This window comes from Lithobates pipiens, unplaced genomic scaffold (assembly GCF_037356315.1).
Source record: "Lithobates pipiens isolate NorthernLeopardFrog02 unplaced genomic scaffold, aLitPip1_a1.2 Scaffold_3, whole genome shotgun sequence".
NCBI lineage: Eukaryota > Metazoa > Chordata > Amphibia > Anura > Ranidae > Lithobates > Lithobates pipiens.
This window is the reverse complement of record NW_027507790.1, coordinates 215,231,849-215,252,443: the sequence shown is the minus strand read 5'-3', so window position 1 is coordinate 215,252,443 and position 20,595 is coordinate 215,231,849. Positions and strand designations below refer to the sequence as shown.

At 46.8% G+C, this 20,595-nt stretch overlaps 1 protein-coding gene across 1 annotated transcript in view; it reads left to right on the top strand.

The window, feature by feature from the left end:
- The first annotated feature begins 2,509 nt into the window (after positions 1–2,509).
- MRPS30 (mitochondrial ribosomal protein S30) overlaps positions 2,510–20,595 on the top strand; it is a 30,847-nt gene continuing 12,761 nt past the window's right edge. The window contains exons 1-3 of the mRNA XM_077462773.1: positions 2,510–3,083; positions 5,385–5,530; positions 17,641–17,746. Coding sequence (XP_077318899.1) covers positions 2,552–3,083; positions 5,385–5,530; positions 17,641–17,746 — 784 coding nt within the window. The 5' untranslated portion in view covers positions 2,510–2,551. The remainder of the gene's footprint in view (positions 3,084–5,384; positions 5,531–17,640; positions 17,747–20,595) is intronic.

The following is a 20,595-nucleotide window of genomic DNA, read 5'->3' as shown; positions in this document are numbered from 1 at the left end:
TACAGTGTAACAAATAGCAGGTTTTTCTAAGCCGCTACAAAGAGACTTTAGAGCCTTGAGGGTGCCGCTCTCTGAAAAGTGAACAGGCGGTCACCTATTTTGACCTGCACCACTGGGCTGCAACCCCTCAACTCTTTGCATTACTTATTTCTGACCCTGTGATCTGGGTGTTACTTAATCTTGAGGTCTGATTAAATAGGGGGCATGTCAGACCTCTACAGAGAGGTAGCTGCATCTACACAGAGTCCAAGGGTCCTTCTCTGTGGCATGCTGGCTGGGGACAGGCTTTTTTACTCAGGCTGTGGCTGATTTCTGAAGAACATGAATCGTAAGGCTTTCCATACCTTTGGTTTTGATGGACCTGAATGTATAAGCTGCTTTGAACTGAAAGTTGAATTTCTAAATGCTTCTAAAGCCCCGTACACACTATCAGATTGTCTGCTGAGTTTTTCCTTCAGATTTACCAAAACCATATAATATGAGGTCAAACCTTAGGAGTTTCAATGTGTATGCAATCAGGCAGGCCCTTCTACTACATGGTTTTGGTAAATCTGAAGGAAAAACTCAGCAGACAATCTGATAGTGTGCACTGGGCTTTATACACACTCACCAGACACTTTATTAGGTACACCTTGCTAGTACCGGGTTGTATCCCCTTTTGTCTTTGGAACTGCCTTCATTCTTTGTGGCATACTGTAGATTGAACAAGGTGTTGGAAACATTCCTCAGATTTTGATCCATATTGACATGGCATCACGCAGTTGCTGCAGATTTGTCAGCTGTACATCCATGATGCCAATCTCCCACCACATCCCAAAGGTGCTCTATTGGATTGAGATCTGGTGACTGTGGAGGCCATTGCAGTACAGAGACCTCATTGTCATGTTCAAGAAACCAGTGGTGAGATGATTTGAGCTTTGTGACCAGGGCTGTGACATCAGTCCCGATCAGCAGCCCCCTTCACATCAGAGTGTCCTCCCTCCCACATGTACTCACAGTTTTGAAGGCAGCTTTTCTTCCTCTCTCCAGTCATGTGATAACAAGTGATAAGGGGAGAGAGGAAGGAAAGTCTGCCGCTGTCTATCTTCCCCTGCAGGCTGGAGGGAGCATAACGCCTAATGCTCTCTCCAGCAAGTGACGGAGTTGCTCCTCCTGACAGGAGTGAAATCGTGATCACTCACTGTCAGACAGGAGCAGCTCCAGGACTGCACCTGATGGGCCCACTGAGCCAACGGCCCTCTCGGTAGTCCCGATGGCCAGTCCATGCCTGTTTGTGACATGGCGCATTATCCTGCTGGAAGGAGAAGCGACTGTCAGGAAAGCTATACAGGGAGATTGGTACTTTTAAAGCGGGAGTCCACCGGGACTCCGCGTTTTTTTTTTTTTTTAAAAGCCAGCAGCTACAAATACTGCAGCTGCTGACTTTTAAAATAGTGACACTTACCTGTCCAGCGCGCCCGCGATGTCGGCACCCAAAGCCGATCTCTAGGTCGCCTGTCGGGTCCTGCCGCCGCCATCTTGGGTATGGGAATCAGGAAATGGATCCTTTCGGCTTCATTTCCCGGTTCCCTACTGCACATGCGCGAATCGCGCTGCGCAATAAGGACGCTCCCCGCTGCCTCTGGGATCTGTGTGTTTCCCAGCAGGCAGCAGGGCACTTGCGGGAAGGGGCGGGCACTTGCGGAAAGGGGCGTAAGTTACGCCCCTTTCCGCAGAGAGCTATCCCGGAAGTGGGTGCAGTTACCTGGATTATCCAGGTAACTGCACCCCCCTCCCCCCTGAAAGGTGCCGATTGTGGCACCGGAGGGGGGGAGGGTTCCGATGAGCGGAAGGTCCACTTTAGGGTGGACCTCCGCTTTAACTGCCCCCACCGCTGCACACGCTCCTCTCCCGAGCATCGGAGTATTTGTATGGAGTACCGATACTCGTAGAAATGCTTGGTATCACTGCATCCCTACTTAAGGTAAAACTTTTTGTCTAGTTTATAGATGGCGGAGAGATGGAGTAGAGCACTTGTCCTTATCATTGCTTTCTCTGCCCCGTTAGTGAGATTCAGCCTCTCTATTGGTCCTGTTTACCATTATCATTGAAAGTAAAAGAAGGTTCGCAGAAAAGTAATACATCTTCCAATGGTGACACTAGTTCTGGTGACCTGGGGGTCCCCAATGAATTCCCCTCCTCCCTGTTTGGCTATAGGACAGGAAGTGAAGGGACATTTATGCAATGGTACACAGAGAGCAAACAAAAAATTCTGACGGGTTATAACCCTTCCTTACTCTATCCAAAATGAAAAAAATACGTTTTGCCCATAGTTCTACCTGAAAGATGACTTATGAATTCTAAACTGAGACAGGCTTGCAATCAGCCCCGCCCCTCTTATCATGTGACCTCTCTTCCTACACGTGCTTTACCCAGACTTTGTGCGGCGGGGGCGTGTCTTTCAGCTAGACGGCCGTCCATCCCAATTGGCCACTCTGCTGACAGCTGACTTGTACGCATCCAATCAGAGCCCTCCGGGGAAGGTCGCGTCCTTGGTTGCCGGGGTCACAAGATGGCGGGGCGTAGGATCTTCGGCAGGCTGCAACACAATCTCGATTTACCGGCCGCCCTGCTCCTCCCCCCGGAGCCCGCCGTGCCCCGCACCTCCCTCTACCCGCCGGTGGTGGCCTCTATGACCGCCAAGAGCAAGGCGTCCCGGCGGCGGCGGATAGAAGGACACTACAGCCGGGTACACGCTCAGACCGACATCGTCAGTAAACTTCAGCTGATCACCGGGCAGCAGCGCCTGAAGTATGTGGTGTACCCGCAGAGCTTCGCCCTGAACTCCGACCGCTGGTACCAGCACTTCACCAAGACCGCCTACAGAGCGGGACTACCGGGGACAGGGAGTGGACCGGAGGAGGGGGAGGAGCTAGACCGGATCCGATCTCAGCTGTGTGAACTCCTACTACATCATTACCACTACACCCGGAGAGGGCGGAGCATCCTGTACAAGGAACACCTCACCTCCTCCGCCCCCTTCATCACCGACCTCGCCTCCCTCCTCACTACCCACTGCAAACACTCAACAGACGGGGTGCTGGGTAAGGGGCATCTACTCATCACTATGGGGGGGCATCTACTCATCACTATGGGGGGGGGAGTTGGAGGATCTACTCATCACTATGGGGGGGGGGAGAGGGGGCATCTACTCATCACTATGGGCGGGGGATCTACTCATCACTATGGGGGGGGGAGAGGGGGCATCTACTCATCACTATGGGGGGATCTACTCATCACTATGGGGGGGGAGTTGGAGGATCTACTCGTCGCTATGGGGGGGGGGGAGTTGGAGGATCTACTCGTCGCTATGGGGGGGGGGGAGAGGGGGCATCTACTCATCACTATGGGGGGGGATCTACTCATCACTATGGGGGGGAGTTGGGGGATCTACTCATCACTATGGGGGGGAGTTGGAGGATCTACTCGTCGCTATGGGGGGGAGTTGGAGGATCTACTCGTCGCTATGGGGGGGAGTTGGAGGATCTACTCGTCGCTATGGGGGGGAGTTGGAGGATCTACTCGTCGCTATGGGGGGGAGTTGGAGGATCTACTCGTCGCTATGGGGGGGAGTTGGAGGATCTACTCGTCGCTATGGGGGGGAGTTGGAGGATCTACTCGTCGCTATGGGGGGGAGTTGGAGGATCTACTCGTCGCTATGGGGGGGAGTTGGAGGATCTACTCGTCGCTATGGGGGGGGAGTTGGAGGATCTACTCGTCGCTATGGGGGGGGAGTTGGAGGATCTACTCGTCGCTATGGGGGGGGAGTTGGAGGATCTACTCGTCGCTATGGGGGGGGGGAGTTGGAGGATCTACTCGTCGCTATGGGGGGGGGGGAGTTGGAGGATCTACTCGTCGCTATGGGGGGGGGGAGTTGGAGGATCTACTCGTCGCTATGGGGGGGGGGAGTTGGAGGATCTACTCGTCGCTATGGGGGGGGGAGTTGGAGGATCTACTCGTCGCTATGGGGGGGGGGAGTTGGAGGATCTACTCGTCGCTATGGGGGGGGGGGGAGTTGGAGGATCTACTCGTCGCTATGGGGGGGGGGGAGTTGGAGGATCTACTCGTCGCTATGGGGGGGGGGAGTTGGAGGATCTACTCGTCGCTATGGGGGGGGGGGAGTTGGAGGATCTACTCGTCGCTATGGGGGGGGGGAGTTGGAGGATCTACTCGTCGCTATGGGGGGGGGGAGTTGGAGGATCTACTCGTCGCTATGGGGGGGGGAGTTGGAGGATCTACTCGTCGCTATGGGGGGGGGAGTTGGAGGATCTACTCGTCGCTATGGGGGGGGGAGTTGGAGGATCTACTCGTCGCTATGGGGGGGGGGAGTTGGAGGATCTACTCGTCGCTATGGGGGGGGGGGAGTTGGAGGATCTACTCGTCGCTATGGGGGGGGGGGAGTTGGAGGATCTACTCGTCGCTATGGGGGGGGGGCAAGTTGGAGGATCTACTCGTCGCTATGGGGGGGGGGCAAGTTGGAGGATCTACTCGTCGCTATGGGGGGGGGGGGCAAGTTGGAGGATCTACTCGTCGCTATGGGGGGGGCAAGTTGGAGGATCTACTCGTCGCTATTGGGGGGGGGGGGGCAAGTTGGAGGATCTACTCGTCGCTATGGGGGGGGGGGGCAAGTTGGAGGATCTACTCGTCGCTATGGGGGGGGGGCAAGTTGGAGGATCTACTCGTCGCTATGGGGGGGGGGCAAGTTGGAGGATCTACTCGTCGCTATGGGGGGGGGCAAGTTGGAGGATCTACTCGTCGCTATGGGGGGGGGCAAGTTGGAGGATCTACTCGTCGCTATGGGGGGGGGCAAGTTGGAGGATCTACTCGTCGCTATGGGGGGGGGCAAGTTGGAGGATCTACTCGTCGCTATGGGGGGGGGGGGGGCAAGTTGGAGGATCTACTCGTCGCTATGGGGGGGGGGGGCAAGTTGGAGGATCTACTCGTCGCTATGGGGGGGGGGGGGCAAGTTGGAGGATCTACTCGTCGCTATGGGGGGGGGCAAGTTGGAGGATCTACTCGTCGCTATGGGGGGGGAGTTGGAGGATCTACTCGTCGCTATGGGGGAAAGGGGGGGGGGGATGTACTTGTCACTGTGGAGTGTGCTTTCAGTAAAGGCCACCTTCTTTACCACCACACACACGCACTAGGTGGGGAACAACAGATTAAACAATCAACTTCATCCAAGCAGTGGCGGTCACACGCTTAATGAAAGATCCCGCTGGATGAGCTGGAATTCAATCTGTGTACAGCCAACTTTATTAGAGTGCAAAGGGTGTTAAGTAGGTTGTTGGGTGAACTTCAAGAATCTTTTGAGTTTCCTTAGTATTTTTTTTTCCATTTTGTAGATGTGAATCCTCAGGTCAATTTCTATTGGTTTCGTGGAGAGACCAGAGTTACTAAGGGCTGCAGGAAAGGACGTATTGATCCTGTCCGCTTTCAGATTGATGATAGTCCCCTGGTCCAGCTCAGGGTGGCCAAACCACTTCCAGAGGTAAGTTCAGGCACAGATATTGGGAGGGGGTTCTTGGTTGACCTGTGAGTCCATGAACATGCATGCATGGCAGAAAAGCTGCTGCTGGACAACTCTATTGTCACATCTATGGGGGAAATATTAACCATAACCGATTTTGGATTTGCCCAGGCTCAGTCAGGGGTGTCTGCCAGCTTGTGCGTCTGCCCAATAGACATGAGAGCTGGCTATTGTCATCTCTTATGTTTGGGTCATATGGGAGGCTGGCCCTTCTTATATTATTGAGTTATAAGAGAAATATGGAAGCTGCTTTTGGCTGTTGCCTGTGTGCCCAGATTCAATGGCTTCAGCTATTTGGGGTTTCTCATTCAGAACAAGTAAGTGGAGTCTGCTAATAGATAATCTGCTAATAGATAAACGAATGTAATCCCAGTGATATTATATATATATATATATATATATATATATATAATATATATATATATATATATATATATATATAATGTAGCACTCTGGGAGGCCGGTCCTTGTTTGTGGTATCGGCGTTCCTCCAAGATTTAGTATATAAAGAAGAGAAAGGTGCCCATAGCGTATTACCGCTTAAAAACCATTTATTTTGATAAAAAAGGTGTTGTGATATACTCACATTTAATCAGACAACATCAAACATATATTGCTGACATAATTGTTGAGGAAAAACACTGTCTACGGCCTCAAACGGAAGTGATGTAAGACGTACTGTTGTCTGACCCCCACACATTTCATCACACTAGAAGTCATTTGAAGCCTACCTGATGGACTAGAACAACCCCCTCTAAATTACCCTTCCCAGCACAAATTCTTACCCCCTCCCCAAATTCTCCACCCCCCTCCTAGCACAAACATTTCCTTCCCTCTTCTTCCTTCTAGCACATACTGACCTTACACTTCCCAGCACAGATAGCCGTCCATCCCCCTCCCCCAACTTACAGGGGGAATCACTACAAAGCCAGGAGGAAGTGCGCTCTGTTGTGCTCTCGCTTGGTGTCAGAAGAGCACTCATCTATACAGCACATGAGACCGGATCTTACTGTAGTTTGCATTGCACTGTACACGCAGCACCCCCTATCTCCCCCAAGGGCTGTTTATCTCCTGGCAGCAGGAAATATGGGAAGGAGGCCATAATCAATCTGTGTGTGTGTGTACAGTGCAATGTGATCTACAGTAAGAGCAATCCGGTCTCGTGTGCTAGATGAATGCTCTGCTGTCACAAAGTGAGAGCACAACACACAGTGCACCACCTCCTCAGTGGTGGCCGGCCAGGCACAGCTTCCAAGGGAGGGCTGGCCTGGGGGACAGAACTGAAATCTGGGTGAGCACCAGCCCCCCTTTAATCTGGCCATGTGCGTCTCACCCAGCAGCTGGGAGATGGAAGAGGAGCGGGAGAACCCGGCTTTCAGTTGCTCAGGGCATTGTTCTGCCATCTTTCGTTCTCTGCTCCACTGATGCTCCTGCTGCTCGGGCCCCATGCAGGAGGACTGGTGGTCCCCCCTCTATCAGCGGCCCTGGCTGTCTCTGGGGTGGTCAGCATGGTCCTGTCTTCTCTACCTGGTGAGAAATGTATCCTCAGTGGTTGTTCCTGCTCAGACATAGGTTTGTGAAGGCTGGATTATGATGCCTGTTCTACAACCTGCACTTTTTAAAAGTCAAATCGGCAATGGCCGTACCATGTTTGTCATCACAGGTTTCACATTCACTTGCATCTTGCTGGATCAGTGACTCAAAATATTGTAGGCATTGCATCGGAATTTAGCTAGTCTATTATTTTCCAGAGGTGGTTGGCAAAGGCAGCCTATGCATTTCAGTGGAATTTCCCTGTAACCCCATTTCTTTTTTTCTTTTTTGTCATCAACTTAAATGTTCTGTAAAGTTTTTCATAACAACTGAGATTAGGAGCACTCCCTTTTAAGAGTACTCCTAATCTCAGCGTGTTACCTGTATAGAAGACACCTGGAAGCAAGAAATCTTGCCAATTGAGAGGGGATCAAATACTCATTTCACTCATTAAAATGCAAATCAATTTAGAACTATTTTGGAATGTGTTTTTCTGGATATTTTTCTTCTGTCTCTCGCTGTTAAAATAAACTGACCATTAAAATTATAGACTGATCATTTCTTTGTCAGTGGGCCAATGTACAAAATCGGCAGGTGATCAAATACTTTTTTTTTTCCTTCACTGTACAGACTTGCATTGCTCCAAGATGGACCAATGTAGCTATGCAATATTATTATTATTATTATTATTATTATTATTCAGGAGTTATATAGCGCTGACAGTTTACGCAGCACTTTACAACATTAGAAAAGCAATAAAATCCATATCTGGAGTTCAGCTTCAAAGGTTGCAAGGAATCTTGTGTAAAATAGGTGATTGCAACGCGTGGGACTTCAGTCGCACCTTTAACAAGGGCTGCCTGTATGATTTCTTGACCATTTTTCAGAGAATGAGTAACACAAAATATTTTTTCAGTCGTGGTTAGTGTTTTGGCTGAAGCCATTTATTATCAATCAACTTTTTTACTTTTTATTTTTTATTTTTTTTTCATAATGACAACAGAAACTACCCAAATGACCCTGATCAAAAGTTTGCACACCCCAGTTCTTAATACCATGTATTGCCCCCTTTAACATCAATGACATCTTGAAGTCTTTTGTGGTATTTGTGGATGAGGCTCTTTATCTTCTCAGATGGTAAAGCTGGCCTTTCCTCTTGGCAAAAAGCCTCCAGTTCCTGTAAATTCTTGGACTGTCTTCCATGAATTGCACATTTGAGATCTCCCCAGAGTGGCTCAATGATATTGAGGTCAGGAGACTGAGATGACCACTCCAGAACCTTCACTTTATTCTGCTGTAGCCAATGACAGGTCGACTTGGCCTTGTGTTTTGGACCATTGTCATGTTGGAATGTCCAAGTACGTCCCTTGCGCAGCTTCCTGGCTGATGAATGCAAATGTTCCTCCAGTATTTTTTGATAACATACTGCATTTATCTTGCCATCAATTTTGACCAAATTTCCTGTGGCTTTTTGTAGCTCACACATCCCCAAAACATCAGCGACCCACCTCCGTATTTCATAGTAGGAATGGAGCACCTTTCTTCATAGGCCTTGTTGACTCCTCTCCAAATGTAGCATTTATGGTTGTGGCCAAAAAGCTCAATTTTGGTCTCATCACTCCAAATGACTTTGTGCCAGGTTTGAACTCTGTGCTGTTTGGCGTATTGTAAGTGGGATACTTTGTGGCATTTGCATAGTAATGGCTTTCTTATGGTGACTCCACCATGCAGCCCATCTTTCTTCAAGTGCCTCCTTATTGTAAGTCTTAGAGGAAGTAAACCCTGATGAGTTTACTTCCTCTTTCATTCCCTGCAAAGGTAAAGCATAATGGACTACTATGCAATGCATAGTAGTCCATTATGTGTCACTTACCTGACACAGGAGCCAGCGAAGTCACCGCTGTCCCCTGTAGTTCCGAGCGTCCATCTTCTTGGTGGGTCTCGCTGCTCTGGCGCTGTGATTCACCGGAGCAGCGATGACGTCACTCCCGCGCATGCACACGGGAGCCGACACTCGCGGCATATCGCCGCGATCTGCGGCTTACCCAGTGTGCCTGCGCGCCGCTGTCTACGGCGCATGCGCCGTAGACCGCAGTGGCTGTCTTCAGGTAAATATCTCCTAAACCGTACAGGTTTAGGAGATATTTCTTGGACCTACAGGTCAGCCTTAATCTAGGCTTGCCTGTAGGTCAAAGTGGTTTGTAAGGGTTTAAAACAGCCACATCACATGTTTTCAGAGAGTCCTATATTTCTCAAGTCATCTTCCAGGACGGCACATCTGAGAGATGAGAGGCTCCTCCCTACAGGAAACACAATCAATCGACAGCTGTTTTAAGTCCCCACCCTTCCCCTTGATCCTCAGTTTTTGATTGTGTTTCTCCCTACACAGCGAAACTGTTTGTTTTTTTCCAAATGACCCGAAGCCTGGGGCTGGTGGTCTCCCCCTGGGAGCCGGACCACAAGCCTGGGAAGCCTCTGGGTCTGGTAGGATATTCTTGTCCTTCCTGGGGGGTTCCCCTATCTTTTCCTCAGGGCGGGCAGCAGAAATTGGAAGAGCCCCCCTGAGAGCTGAAGGACCCTGGGTACAGTGGTGTACCCAGAACTTCAGGGGCCATTATCCTGTCTCCCCCTCCTTACCTGTACAGGTGGCTGTTCAGACGGGGGTGCTGGCCATCGGTTCTTTCCAGGGGGATCTTGTCCCTGACTCCTGGGTCCCCGGTAGCTCGCGTGGGCTGCCGGAGAGGGCGTGGCAACAAGCACCCGCGTCATTTTCAAACTTCGGGAAAATGGCAGCGGCGTTCTTACCCAGGAGGGAAGGCTGAGAGTCAGTAGGAGCAGGCGCCCACATCCTCCTTTCTCTAGAGCGAGGAGGCACCAGTTTACTACGGTGGATGTCTGCCTTAACCACCTCAGATATGAAGATGGGAATGAGGAATGGAAGGCATTGCCCCCCCCCCCCCCCCCATGTATATAGACTGACTGGTACAGTGCAGGACACAGCCTAACCTGGCACCTCCCTATGGGGACAGCAGTTGGGGGGGGGGGAGCACTTTGGCGGCTATCCTCCTTGCGTGTGGACCATAAGGATGGAAAAGCAAGCCCGCTGGCTGTGGCAAAAAGAGGAAGACGACAACGGTGAGTACTTTCCTTTTGCCGTGGGAATTTAGCTGCAAAATCCCCAATTCCAGCCAGAGGGTTCCTGGGCATTTGAGATCTCACCTGGGGTCTGGATTCAAATAGCCCTTAAGCTTCTGCTAAAAACACCAGCTGCAGCCCCTCTTACATCAGAGAAGCTGTATGGTGGACAGGTGGTGCAGAGGAACGAGTGTGCCTAAACCACTTCAGATGAGAAAGAGGTAGGTAGGCCATTGCTCCCCCTTCCCCGTGTATATACTGACTGGTGCAGTGCAGAACTTGGGGTCGGGATACAAATAGCGCAGACGCCACTGCTAAAACCACCAGCCACAGCTCCCTCTTACAGCAGAGACACTGTGGTTATCGCAGCAGTAGGTTGCCAGCCTCTCCCTACATGCCCAGTTGTGGTACATTTAGTAGGGATGAATATAGCGTACAGAGGGGACCTGGTAGATACAAAGTTACTTACAGGCCAGGTATACCACTGAACAGGTTATTAATTGGGCAGTGGTTGGTGGATTCAGAAGCTCCCCTGGTCAGCAGGTGCACTAGGTTACCGGCCCTATTAGCCCAGCTGCTAGGAATCTGAAGTTGCTTCACAATGTTTAAAAGCTGACCTAACATTCAAGGATGGGCAGAGACCAAGCTACTGTGTGGCACAGTAGGGGTTCCCTTGTCACAGATCCTCCTTTTGGGGGTTGCCTGCTATAGTTAACTTTCATAAGCTCCAACCTCCCACTCCACCTTTACACTGTGTTTATATTATAGTGTAGGAGGTAAGAAGAAACTTTTTTTTTTTGGTTTGGGCTACAATCCACTCAGTGGCAGATCTAAAGGCGATTCACCAAAGATCGCTCCCTACATCCTTTTAATTGAGGATTTTCTGTGCAAACCTATGCAAGAGCTACATAATTGATTGTTTGAAGCCTGCAAATAGCTATTTACCTCCCAGGCTAAACTGGTAACCACCTCTTCTAGAGGCTGTCTTAAATTGGTCTCTAGGGCTGGGCTCATTGAGACTTTAGTTGCTAATCAGCACCACCTGGATATGTGCTGGCTAGCGTTTGCTCAGTCTATGGAGGTAAGGTAGGACAACAACTACTACTAATAGTAGAGGGTCCAACAATTTTAGGATCTGTTTCTTCTCTGGTGGTGAAGGTTTAGTATCTACAGCCCAGGCTATGCCTATGAAATAAATTGCCTGTTGGTTATTTCATAAAGGGATAGACCATGACTCCTCATTGGCTGCACACCAGTAGACCTCAGTAGTGAAGGTTTGTGCTTGCTGGGATGTTTTTGTGGCACAGCAGAAATACACATTGAGATTTGTGACATCTCTGCTTATAAGGGCTATATTGCTGTACATCAGAAATGCACTGCACTGAAGCTTGTTTTCTGTCCTTTATATACTAAAGGTACTGCTTTGTTTGGCTACAGATCAGAAAAATACAACAGTGAAGGGGGTCTGTACTTTCTGGTTTTGTGTTGCACAGCGGAAATGCACATCATTGTGTCTGGTGACATCTCTGCTCATAATGGTTATATTGCTGCACATCAGACATACACAAGATTGAGGTCTGTCTGTGGGGCTTTGTGTCCTGTTTTACTGCCTTGTTGGTTACTTATCAGAAAGGCAGCAGTGAAGTCTGATGGTCCTGATTTGCGTGGCGCTGTGCTGATTCAGACAGTGCTATTAACAGCAATGGCTGCCGAGTTTAAACATGCGATTTGACATGTTGAGTCGCATGACAAATCATTTCAATATTGGTGTGCTATCTCTATTCATAGTGTTTTATTGTTGCACATCAGATTTATACAGCATTAAGGTCTGTGAGGTTTTGTGTCCTGTATTACTGCCTTATCAGAAAGGCAGCAGTGAAAATTGATGGTTCGAATTTGTTGGGCTACATAGCAGAAATACAAATTGAACCCCTGCCAGGTGTAGTACATATACTGCCTTTGGTAATCCATGTAGCACCACAAAGTGGTGTTGTGCTGATTTTAGCCATGCGATTTGACATGTTGAGTCGCAAGGCCAAATCGCTTCAATATGGATGTGCTATCTCTATTCAGAATTGTTATATTGTTGCACATCAGACATATACAAGATTGAAGGTTGTCTGTCCTTTTATGTCTTGCATATTCTGCCTTATTGGCTGCATATCAGAAAGGACACAGCAGTGAAGGTTGCTTGTCTTTTTCTGATTTTGTTTTTGCTGCTCAGCTGAGAGACACATTGAGGATGGTGGCATCTCTGCTCAGTATTGGTATATTACTACACATCAGACATACACAAAGATTGAATGTTTGTGTCCTGTATGTCCTATATTTACTGCCTTATCGTTTGTATATCAGGCTAAGCAGTGTTTCTCATGGATCTACCTTTCTGCATCTTAGGGATACACAGCAGGGGTTTGTTGGCTGCAATCCTCCAGGGAGTCACAGCATTGGGGACCCCTTACTTGTTCGACCTGAAAATTGCTATTTGTTTTTTTTCCCTGCGACCTGTGTAATCTTGAGGTCTGTGGATCCAGGAATCAGGGACTGCTGGTGTCGCACAGACACAAATGGTACCCATTGGAAGCCATAGTATATGACTTCTCATGCGTCTTGCAGTCCCAAGTCGCAGGTTGGGTCGCACGGGTGTGGGAACCCTAAACTTATCTGTCCCTTCTGATTGAGGTTTTGCTACACAGCAGGAATACTCATCATGGCGTTATTGTTTTATTTTGCAGCGGACCAGAAAGATTGCAGCTGTAAAGGCTGTCTGTCTTTTTCCTCAGTGTCTGCTTTTATTTTGTTGCACAGCAGAAATACTCAAGATTGAAGCTTGTTGGTGCTTTCTGTTTCAGAAAAACACAATGCTGCAGGTTGCTCGTGTCCTTTCTCAGTGTTGGTTCTATCTGAACTACACTACAGAAGTGCATGACAGAAAGGATTGTCTTGTGTTCCATATTTTTCCCTGTGGCATAGCAGAAATGCACAACACGCGAGTTGGTGTTCATATTAATCTTATAACTGTGGTGGTTTGTCAGAAATACACAACATAGAAGTTTGGGTCTTTCTGTCTTTATAGCCTTGTTTTGCTGTACATAGGTAAAGCACAACAGTAAAGGGGGTTCCTGTCCTTTCCGTATTTATATATCAGTTATGACCTAGCTAGCTGCACTAAAGAAATACGCAGCATTTAGGGTTTGCTTGAGTCTTAATGTTTTTACGTCTTGGCAGCACATCAGAAAACCAGACTATGAGGACTGTTTGTCTACGTTGAGGTTCAGATTTGGGTCTCTTCCCATATTTGATATATTGGTTTAGCTAGTCACACTCAGGCACACAACATTGTTGTCTATGCTTGTGTCCTTTCTGTCTAAATCTATTGTGCCGTGCCCACAATCTATGATCATTTTATTTGTGATATTAATAATGCATGTATCACCTTTTGTATTTCAGCCTTCTTTTCCATGGAGTTCGGGCTGCAGATGCCACATGTCAGAAAACCTTGACCACTTGCATTCAGGGATGCCAGAACCATTTCCTAGGGTTGAAGCCCTGTAGGGTTATGGGACACTGGAGGAAGGGGATAATGAATCGCCCTGTTTAGTAAGAACTTGGAGAGTTCTGTTCAGAGGAGTATTAGGGCCTGAGGATGAAGTATAAAGATGTATACCCGATCGAATAGGTTTCGGCTCGGTGCATGGCCTTCATTTTGCCCTTTTAGCAAAACTAGACATAGCAATATGGGTAGTCTACTCCTGCTAGGGACTTTAATCTCCTGAAGAAGGCTCTCAGGCGTAAGTAAGGACATAGATTGGGCGTGCCTTAAACCCAGGGTTCAAGCTTCTGTTAATCTATTTCCCTTAAGTAGGCTTCCCTTTAGTCTTTTGCTGACATAAAGATAAAAGGGAAGCAGTTTTATTTCCCTCAACAGGATAGTGTTAAGACAGGCCCTCTTATTGATTAATGTAGTGTCCTTGTCTTACACAGGTCTCTTATTTATCTTTTTAGTGGTTCTAAGTAGCACCTACAGGCATAATAGGCCATGGTTGTTAGATGTGTGAGATAGGCAACATTGCTAACCTACAAGTTTAACATGTTTTCTGATTCCATTTTTAAGAGCCCATTTCACCTAGATACTGCATCTGAAGCGAAAAAGGCAGGAACATCTGTGGAGCAGACCTGCAGATCAGCCGCATGATCCAGCTAACATGCCTTCATCAAGCATATGAGCGTATGGAGTGGAGGTAAAGCTCACTGCAGAGCCAAGGTTCGCCAAGAGGGTTTTGCAGTGGCCCCACCCTAAGGTAGGCCTGAGGTACTTGTTTATCCTCTCAGATGTGCCGTCCTGGAAGATGACTTGAGAAAAGTACCAGTTACTTACCGGTAACTGTCTTTCTGGGAAATCTTCCAGGACGGCAGGCCTACTTCCCGCCCGTTGGAGGAGGGAAAATTCTAGAACACTAGAAGGTGAGTACCTATGAGGAATGATTTCCCTTGTGAACCTGGTTCAGGAGTTACTTCTCTACAAACTGAGGATCAAGGGGAAGGGTGGGGACTTAAAACAGCTGTCGATTGATTGTGTTTCCTGTAGGGAGGAGCCTCTCATCTCTCAGATGTGCCGTCCTGGAAGATTTCCCAGAAAGACAGTTACCGGTAAGTAACTGGTACTTTTCACCTGAAGAGATTTGTGGTCTTTTCTTTTTAGTTGCTCTACCTGACCGTGGTTTGGTTTCAACAGAACCCCCCCATTTTCCACTTCTTGATTAGAGTTTGAACACTGCTGATTGGCATTATCAATTTCTTGGATATCTTTTTATATCCCTTTCCTGTTTTATACAGTTCAACTACCTTTTCCTACAGATCCTTTGCTTTCCCCATGACTCACAATCCAGAAATGTCAGTGCAGCACTGGATGAAAGATGCAAGGGTCTGTCAGGAGTCCAGAAACTCATTGACCTTTTATACTTTTTTAAGCTCTGATTGCTGTAAAAATTTCAGTGGTCCCAAAAAAGTGTCATAAGTGTCCAATCTGTCCGCCACAATGTCGTAGTCACAATAAAAATTGCAGCTCGCCGCCATTACTTTTATAGTGCAAAAAATAAGAAACGCAGAGGTGATCAAATGCCACCAAAAGAAAGCTCTATTTGGGGTGAAAAAAGGACATCAATTTTGTTTGGGTACAATGTCGCACGACCGCGCAATTGTAAGCTAAAGCGACGCTGTGCCATGTTGCAAAAAATGCTCTGGTCAGGCAGGGGGTAAATCCTTCCGGGGGGTGAAGTGGTAGAGCTGCACGATTCTGACCAAAATGAGAATATCACAATTTTTTTTTTTTTTTGTGCTTAGAATAAAAAGATCTCAATTCTCTCATGATTCTTGTGACACAATCTTTCACATTATACAAAAAAAAGCTAACTTTACTGGTTAGTGTGGTTTTTTTTTTTTTTTTTTTTTTTTTTTTTTTATTTTGTTTTTTTTTACCGCTTAAAGAGGAGTTAAACCCTGATGAGTTTACTTCCTTTCATTCCCTGCAAAGGCAAAGCATAATGGACTACTATGCATTGCATAGTAGTCCATTATGTGTCACTTACCTGACACAGGAGCCAGCGAAGTCACCGCTGTCCCCTGTAGTCCGGCGCATCCATCTTCTTGGTGGGTCGCCGCTCCGCCGCTGTCCGTCGGTGAGAAAGCCGCGCTCAGTGCGCCTGCACGCCGCTGTCTACGGCGCATGCACCGTAGACAGCGGTGCATGTCTTCGGGCAAATATCTCCTAAACCCGTATAGGTTTAGGAGATATTTCTTGGACCTACAGGTAAGCCTTAATCTAGGCTTACCTGTAGGCCAAAGTGTGTTGTAAGGGTTTACAACCACTTTAAGGACCGCCTCACGCTGATGTATGTCTGATGTATGTCTGCAGAATGGCACGGCTGGGCAGAAGCACTTACAGGTACATTGCCCTTTAGTGCCCAGCCATGGGTCGCGAGCACGCCGGCGGCACACTCGCAACCCGGTCCTGAGCTCCGTGGCCGCTGGACCCAATCACCGCTGGTGTCCCGCTATCGGGTCACAGAGCTGAAGAACGAGGAGAAGTCTGTGTAAACAAATCTCTCCTCGTGCTTCCTAGTGAGGCTGCCACTGATCGTCTGTTCCCTGTTATAGGGAAAGACAATCAGTGATGTCAGACGCCACGCCACCCTACAGTTTAGAAAAAAAAAAAAAAAAACTTAACCCCTTCACTGCCAGTGACATTTTTACAGTAATCAGTGCATTTTTAGTTGCACTGATTGCTGTATTAATGCCAATGGTCCCAAAATTGTCCATGTCTGCCATAATGTTGCAGTCACAATAAAAATCGCTGATCGCAGCCTTTACTAGTAAAAAAATAAAAGTGCCATAAAACTTTGTAGACGCTATAACTTTTGCGCAAACCAATCAATATACGCTTATTGCGATTTTTTTTTTTTATTTTTTTTTTTTTTTATTTTTTTTTTTTTTCTGTACCAAAAATATGTAGAATAAATATCGGCCTAAACTGAGGAAAAACATTTTTATTATATATATATATATATATATATATATATATATATAATATATAGCAAAAAATATTGCTTTTTTTCAAAATTGTTGCTTTTTTTATTTGTTTATAGCGCAAAAAATAAAAACCGCAGAGGTGATTAAATACCACCAAAAGAAAGCTCTATTTGTGGGGGAAAAAAGGACGTCAATTTTGTTTCGGAGCCACGTCGCACGACCACGCAATTCAGTTAAAGCGACACAGTACCGAATCGCAAAAAGGGGCTTGGTCCTTTAGCTGGAAAATGGTCTGGGGCTTAAGTGGTTAAAGTTTAAAAAAATAAATAAAAAAATTGCATTTGAAAGACCTGTGCAAGTACAGTGTAACATAAAATATTGCAACAACCACCATTTTATTCTCTAGGGTGTCTAATATAATAAAATTATATATATATATATATATATTTTTTTTTTGGCAGTACTAAGTAATTTTCTAGCAATAAAAATAAAATAAAGATTTTATCTTGAAACCAACAAATGTCAGAAAAAGGGTTTCAGTGGCTACACTTTTATCACTTACACACAGTCTATTCCTTTCACAAATTGTTACAATGTTTATAATTAAGGTCAACTTGATAAAGAATGTTCTGATTCTTGGCAGACTGCCCAGTTTTTCTCTTCCTTTCTTTTGATGGCTGTGGCTTCAGAAAAGCAGAGAGAATCCTTTGCATAGAATTGTGAAACACTTTTTAGTCAAGATTGCGATAACGATTCTTGTTGTTTGTGCAGCTCTATGAATTGGCTAACGTTTTATTTCTATTTTTAGGTGTTATAATTTCATAATTGTTAATTTTTAGAACTGTATACATAATGAGCTCTTTGTATATTTTCAGTTTGTTCCTCTGGATCATGTTGTACCTGAAGAGGTTCCATTCATCCCTTATGAGCCGAGCAGATTACCTCTCTTTACAAGACAGTATGAGAACAACATATTCATTGGTAAATTCCATTTGTAGTCCGCATGCATTACAGTCAGCAGTAGCTGCAGTTAAAGTGGATGTAAAGCCACTCTCATCCTTTCTAAACTACTGCAATATTGGTTATCTAGAAGGATATACATGCCTCCTGCATGTATACTTATCTGTCAAATGTCTCCCCTCTGTCTGCTATGAGACCTGAAAAACTGCAGATTCTGTGGGTGGGTCTGTTTTCCAGGGCTCAGTGGGTGGAGTCGTGATGTCAGTAGACTCCCCGCCCACCTCTACACTCCCCTTATCAACATGCATTTTCTCCTGTGTATTTCTTACACTAAACTTCTGCTATGATCTCTAACATCCAGTAAAAACCCAGAAAAGTCCCCACATGACTTCAGCATGCCAAATCATGCTGAGGTGTGGAATAGCCAATCCTTGCAGAGCTACTGAAGAAAGGAGTGGGTGGGAATTAAAAAAAAAAAAGAATGCATGTCTTAGGCTAGTGCACAAGATATGTAAATCGCCTGTCACTCACACCAAGGGGGAAGAACAGACAAATTTCACAGTTTGTCCGTTTTTTTTTTTATTTCACTGAAAAGATATGAGGATTGCTCAGAGCTGGATTAAAGTTGGCCATACACCTATAGATTATCTGCAGATTTTCTATGGTTAGGTGAAAAAAGTGGGAGATTCCTCCATCCACACAGTTTAACAAACATGGAGAAATCTGTTGCACTTTTTCCATCTAACCATAGAAAATCTGCAGATAATCCTATAGGTGTATGGCCAGCTTTACTCTTTGTGGCAAGACTGGGCACAGGTGATCTGAAATCCCATACTCTATATTGTGCCAGACAAAAATCAGGTTTACATCCACTTTAATTCTTAGGATATGGGCACCTTGTGAGGGTTTTTTTTATCCACTTAAGCTGGTGGGATAGAAGTGATTTAAAGCAGTGGTCACCAACCCCCTGTCCTCAGGGCCCACTAACAGGCCAGGTTTGCAAGATAACTGAAATACATCGCAGGTGATATCATTTGCTGCTCAGTGATTGCAGTATTTTAGTCTGCATCTCCCCCAAGGTAATACATAAAACCTGGCCTGTTAGTGGGCCCTGAGGACAGGGTTTGTAACCACTGCTTTAAAGTGTAACTAAAGGCAAAACTGTGGAGAGGAATTAGGGCCCCTGTCAGGTGTTGTGTGTGTGTGTGTGGGGGGGGGGGGGGGGGGGGGTTGCTTAGTTAGGGAGATTCACCCTCCTCCATTTGTCCTGTTTTACTATTAAAAGTAAAAGAAAATCCCAAATTTGTCCCCAGAAAAGTAATAGAGGGGAAATCTTCCAATGGGGACACTAGTACTGGTGACCTTTTGGGGTCCTCGAGAATTTCCCTCAATTTGCAGGGGTTTCCTCTTACTTCCTGTTTGGCTATGAGGAAATTAAATGAAATCTCTGTAATGGGACACAGTTGGTGAAAAAAGTCTGACGGGTTATAAGCTTCCCTTGCTATAGTTTTACCAATACTGTGTGTGTGTGTGTGTGTGTGTGTGTGTGTGTGTGTGTGTGTGTGTTAGTGAACACAAGCTGTTCTGACCAATCATAGAAAGCCCTGTATTAACCTCTTGCCGACCACACTATAGCCAGATGACGGCTATAGCACAGTCGTCCACTTCTGGAAAGGTGTCTATTGAAGTCCTCCCAGAACCACACCCGGCATACGTTGTGATCACTATGTCTTGTTGGGACATTCACAGTGGCATTTTACTACATGATCAGCTGTGTCGAATCACAGCTGATCACAATGTAAACACACTTTCCAGTTATTGGCATTCCTTTCTTTAATTCGTACATCATGAGACACAGAGCCATAGTAATTACTATGTGGGTTATAGTCCACCTTCAGTTGCTGGACACTGGCAGACCCTCAACAGAAATATATAATATAATATAATATAATAATATAATATAATATATATATATATATATAATCGGGAGAATCTCAGTTTTTTTCGCCAGTGTCTAAGGTGTTGGTCACGAGTGAAGATGTGCTGTGCTGAGCTCCACTGGAGCAATCCTTGCTGGGGCTAGCTATGCAGCCGGATCCATTCAAAGTGTCTTTCTCCAGTCATCTTCCAGGATGGCACACTTGAGAGATGACTAGTCTCATCTGACAGGAAACACAATCAACAACAGAGTTTAAAAGTCCCGACCCTCAGTTATTGATTGTGTTTCCCACAGATGGCAGCGAAACCATTTTTTGTTTTTATTATAAGGATTAAAGGTCGGGGACCTTGGTCTCACCCCCTAGAGAGAGAGACCCAGAGCAGCCAGTGGTGACAACAAAGGTCTGATTGGGCTTTGCCCTTTCCAAGGGTGTTGCTTTCCAGAAGATTTCTCTGTATAGAGAGAGCTCAGGGGGGTGTTGGTCCAGGCTGACTGGGGTACAAAAACCCTCTGAGATGCTGTGTAGTGGGACAGGTGAGGTGTCTCTTCACAGTGACCCCAAGATCCTGCCTTCCCTCCTACCTGACGGCAGTGGATGGTGGAGAGGGACCGTGCTGGTATTCCCCAGATTCCAGGGAGGCTCTGCGCCAGTATGCGGGTAGCTCCTAGAAGGGAGCTGAAACTCTCCAATGGCCGTTGTGCGCGAGCAGCGGGCACTACTGCGCATGTCCGGAAGCCTTCGTGAGATCATTTCTGGTGATTTGAGCAGACGGAAGAGCATGGAGAAAGCGGGTGGACCTGAACAAACAGCAGCTGAATGCGCCACAGGGGGCGAGTGATCCTGCTGCAGTGGGGAAGTGATTTGAGGTAGCTCTATTTCCCTCTTCCCCATGAGACAATGGGTGGCTTAATCACTTTTATTGTCATTCAT